Source organism: Glandiceps talaboti, chromosome 23 (assembly GCF_964340395.1).
Source record: "Glandiceps talaboti chromosome 23, keGlaTala1.1, whole genome shotgun sequence".
Classification (NCBI taxonomy): Eukaryota; Metazoa; Hemichordata; class Enteropneusta; family Spengelidae; genus Glandiceps; species Glandiceps talaboti.
In genome coordinates, this window is record NC_135571.1 from 4809931 (window position 1) to 4815359 (window position 5429).

Below are 5429 nucleotides of genomic sequence, written 5' to 3' on the forward strand. Positions count from 1 at the left end.
TTCAACACCTCATGAATAATATTTTTGAGAATTTTATAAGACGGGTCGAGAGTGAGTGGTGTGTGAGGGCGCCGCATGACTGCGTACCATATTATACTCGGGATGATTAATATTGTGGGATAACGTACTGAGTCAATATTTCAGATCGGTAGCTAGTTCAAGCTGTTTGAAATTGTGTGCCCTAACACATCACTCACTCTAGACACTTACATTGAATAATTTCCCATCGCAGATGTAAATCCCTCCTAAATGTTGTGTTTCTGCAATAAAAACTTTGAAAATACGATCTACTTGGGCCATGGACACCTGTTGCTGTTGACAATACAAAGAAACTGACATTCTTTTCATCTCTTACGTAATAAGTCGTTTTTACCCTACAAATATGCACTCCCAACTAGCTACCGATCTGAAATATGGACTCGGTACCTAGGATGAGGCGCCCTCACTGTCACACATCATCTCTAATCCTGAGGAGACTTTAAAAATTTCCCAAAAAATTATTCATGAGGCGATGAAACACAAAATTTCGGCTATCAGATAACACCACATGCAAGAGAGAAGCAAAACATTAACGTGTATGGTGTCGAAATGTGAATAGGTGCATTACAAGCTCGGTAATCATCTTTAGTAATTTGCAAAGGTTTCTTTTGTTCAAACGAGGGCCGAACGTTACCGAGAATTCCGTGATTTGCTCCTTTTTGCTCTTCGGGAATCATCGGCCTTTGCGGCTTGCCACAGCATGCATGCAACACCGATGATTCCCGAAGAGCTAAAAGGAGCAAATAACGGAATTCTCGGTAACCTTCGGCCTATATTAGAACAATAGAGACCCTCGAATTCTACCGGAGGCAATGACAGAGCTTGTAGTCCCCCTATTAACACCTCGGTACATTACCCCTTTCTAATAGGTTCATATCTAGCCTGTGGTGCTAACTGATTCCCGTAATTTTCTGTTTCAACACCTCATGAATAATATTTTTGAGAATTTTATAAGACGGGTCTAGAGTGAGTGGTGTGTGAGGGCGCCGCATGACTGCGTACCATATTATACTCGGGATGATTGATATTGTGGGATAACGTACTGAGTCAATATTTCAGATCGGTAGCTAGTTCAGGCTGTTTGAAATTGTGTGCCCTAACACATCACTCACTCTAGACACTTTCATTGAATAATTTCACATTGCAGATGTATATTTATCTTAACTTATCAAAAATCCCTCCTACATTTTGTGTTTCGGCAATAAAAACTTTGAAAATACGATCTACTTGGGCCATGGACACCTGTTGCTGTTGACAATACAAAGAAACTGACATTCTTTTCATCTCTTACGTAGTAAAAATGCAGTCCCAACTAGCTACCGATCTGAAATATGGACTCAGTACCTAGGATGAGGCGCCCTCACTGTCACACATCATCTCTAATCCTGAGGAGACTTTTAAAATTTCCCAAAAAATTATTCATGAGGCGATGAAACACAAAATTTCGGGTATCAGATAACACCACAGGCAAGAGAGAAGCAAAACATTAACGTGTATGGTGTCGAAATGTGAATAGGTGCATTACAAGCTCGGTAATCATCTTTAGTAATTTGCAAAGGTTTCTTTTGTTCAAACGAGGGCCGAACGTTACCGAGAATTCCGTGATTTGCTCCTTTTTGCTCTTCGGGAATCATCGGCCTTTGCGGCTTGCCACAGCATGCATGCAACACCGATGATTCCCGAAGAGCAAAAAGGAGCAAATCACGGAATTCTCGGTAACCTTCGGCCTATGTTAGAACAAAAGAGACCCTCGAATTCTACCGGAGGCAATGACAGAGCTTGTAGTCCCCCTATTAACACCTCGGTACATTACCCTTTTCTAATAGGTTCCTATCTAGCCTGTGGTGCTAACTGATTCCCGTAATTTTCTGTTTCAACACCTCATGAATAATATTTTTGAGAATTTTATAAGACGCGGGTCTAGAGTGAGTGGTGTGTGAGGGCGCCGCATGACGGCGTACTACTACTATACAGACGTCAACGCTGACCGGGATAGGTTGATTCCGGCATTACCTACTGAGTCAATATTTTAGATTAGTAGCAAGCTATATTTGGTGCTGTTTGCAGTGTAGAAACGACTTATTACGTGTAACAATTGAAAAATGTCACTTACTTTGCATCGAAAATAGGAAGTCTAGCCATAGCCCAAGTACATCATAATTTGGAAGTTTTTAATGCAGAAACATAAATATATATCTGTTATGGGAAATATTAAATATTGACTGGAGAGAGAGAGAGAGAGAGAGAGAGAGAGAGAGAGAGAGAGAGAGAGAGAGAGAGAGAGAGAGAGAGAGAGAGAGAGAGAGAGAGAGAGAGAGAGATGCACAGACAGACAGATAGACAGACAGGCAGGCAGACAGACAGACAGACAGAGAAAGACAGATACAGAGAGAGACAAAGTGAGAGAGACAGACAGACAGACAGAGACAGATATGGAGAGAGACAAAGAGAGAGTGAGAGTGAAAGAGAGACAAAGACAAAGTCAGAGAGAGAGAGAGAGAGAGAGTGTGTGTGTGTGTGTGTGTGTGTGTTTGACAGTGTGTGTGTACAATTCCAAAGTTACATAAATTAAGATACTGCCCATGGGCTTTAAAAAGCTTCACCTGTACGACCATATCTGAAACAAGATATAATTAGAACGATAGAACAACGTATGTAGTGACAGGCATCTCAGTGTTTGATGGTATTTAATTTCCATTGGTGGTCACATCTATGACATCATCTATCATTCCATAATTCAGTTGTGTCATCAAACTATAACATTCTGTAATATTCTGGATTAACCAAATCAGACTAGAGTTCAAAACTTGTTGCCAATGGTTCACAACTTCTGACGAATTTCTCTGGGTACCATAGTAATTAACATCTGGTCTGCTATTGGAATTGGTGTTGTCGTTTATCCAATGTTCTATTTCCAGTGGAACGTTGCCTAAACCGAGGAACTCGTACATGTCTAAAGCTAAATTGGAAGGACTCAAAGCCAAATCTTCAAATCGTATCATCAGAAAGTTGTGTTTCCATGGAAACTCCATAGCACGAAAATAATCAAAGTTATGCTTCATCACATCACAGTAATAGGTGACTCTTAACAACAGGTACTCATCAAATATTCCAAAAATAGTTTTTGATTGTGGAATTTTCCAGGCGACTGGGTCGTACCTCACCATCAAAGAAGCCACCATAGCTCTCGGATCTCGAACAATGACAATCACTTTTAGATTAATCGTAGGATTTTGCATAAGAGGAAAGAAATACCGAACATCCAAAATACGGATAACTTTGGAAGCGATGTGCTTTGATGATTTGCAACATTGTTCCGCGGATTTAACATGCAATTGCTGATGGGCACAATTCTGGGGCTGTTTTTCTAAAATTGGATAATAGTTTTTGAAATACGCGATGGTAATGTTGGACGCAAAATAACACTGATAGATGTTGTGAAGTATTGATATACCTATAGTGGGATCTTCCCTTTCAAGCAGGCCACTCTTTGATAGAGGGCGTAGCGGTTCGTGCATGTAAAAGAAGTCGGGGTTGAAGTTGAAGAATTGTCCCAAAAATGACGACCCAGTACGCATGCCTGCTACAATGGCGAGATTGACATGTTCTGTCACATTATTGTGGAGATACCTGTCCTCGTTCAAGGCAATGTGATTCGAGCTTTTGTTTGTGTGATTATGACGCAAATAGTTATCACATGATTCATATTCTTGCTGATATATCTGTTGATGACGTCCATCTGTGTCTCTAATCGGTCCGTTTGTAAACAGATTGGAGTTTGCAGACTTGTACGTCGACGTCAGTCTTCTGATGATCACCGAACGATCGTACAAAATTCTGATAATAGCAGTACTAGTGATGAATATAAATACAATGAAAACACCACGTTTACCAAATCGTTTTGTCATCCTCGTACCGTCCACGCATCAAACTCTATACAGCCAGTATGTCTGTCACTATGTATTGAGACAGAACATATGAATATCAATTTTTTCAGACACAATAAGCTCTGAACGATCATTACATAATAAAAACTAAAATAAAAACTCCGTATTCGTTTGGAAATCTTTGTGACATCGACGCATCCCCTCAGACTCTGTAGTTAGTATGATCTAGTATATGTTTGTCACTTCGAGGTATGATGTATGCATTGTTGCAGACTTGTATGTCTGTCCACACAGCGTTGACCGATGATATACAGCTCGAAGATAATAGTAATGTTGAATATGAATGCCTGATGTACCTTGTCGCTTGGTCAGTCCGATGACATCCACATATCCACATCTAACACAGCTAGCATGTATATCACTTTGAGCACGAACAGTGACACGCCAGGGAAAGGCACGATATTAATCCAAGTCCTAATATTAATGCTCTCTTGGTGTTCGTAGAGTACTAACACCCCAATCTATCTGCAATGTATTAAATCTGTTTTTTTTTTCCTATTGGCGTTCACATACAGGAGGCATCAGACGCACAGTACATTCAAACGATGTGTGACGTACCAATATTGCAAGCATTTGGTGAAAGTCTGCTCATAGAGGGCGCTATACCAGTTAATGGTCTGAGAGAGTGACCCGCTTGGAATATGCAGGTTACACATGTGTTATGGGTTCAAGCTTCGCCGCTATTTGTTTCTGAATGTCTAAAGTCATTAGGCAAGATTTCAACTTATACAAATATACAACATACATGGAACATATACAACATACACAGAAGATTTACACCATACACAGAACATATATACAACATACATAGAACATATACAACATACATAAAACAAATACAACATACACAGAACATATACAACATACACAGAAGATTTATAACATACATAGAACATATACAACATACATAGAACATATACATGTAAACACAAATAATAAGACAGCAATGAAATCAATATTTCAATAAATTTTACTTTTACTATTAATAATGTGTTAACTACATATTGCAATATACACTAATTTCACTACATAAACTGAAAGTTTGTTGAACTCTGAGAAGGATTACATAACTTTATCTCTTGGTTTGGACTAAGACACAGTTTTTGTTTAATTGGTTACAGAATAAATTGAAGTTTTGAACCATGTCACATGATGTGTTTTATAACAATAGACAGTGTTTGGACTATTTATTTAGAAATGTGAGTATGCAAGGGTGTGTGTGTGTGGGGGGTGGGGGTGCATATATGGGTATGTATTGCATAGTGTGTAAATGCTTGTATAGATGTGTATGTGTGTATGTATGTATGTATGTATGTATGTATGTATGCATGCATGCATGCATGCATGCATGTATGTACGTACATACGTATGTGCTTGTGTGTATGTATGTATGTATGAATATATGTATGTGTGTATGTATGTATGTATGTATGTATGTATGTA

General features: G+C 39.0%; 1 protein-coding gene across 1 annotated transcript; it reads right to left on the reverse strand.

Moving 5' to 3' along the window:
• Positions 1 to 2726: 2726 nt before the first annotated feature.
• On the reverse strand, positions 2727 to 3947 carry LOC144453180 (carbohydrate sulfotransferase 3-like). Its single transcript, XM_078144458.1, has one exon. It carries the CDS (start codon positions 3945 to 3947, stop codon positions 2727 to 2729), a length of 1221 nt encoding a protein of 406 aa, XP_078000584.1.
• Positions 3948 to 5429: the final 1482 nt, after the last annotated feature.

Excerpts from the sequence above, each read along its gene's own strand:
- LOC144453180 (XM_078144458.1), bottom strand. The coding sequence starts at position 3,947 with ATGACAAAACGATTTGGTAAACGTGGTGTTTTCATTGTATTTATATTC.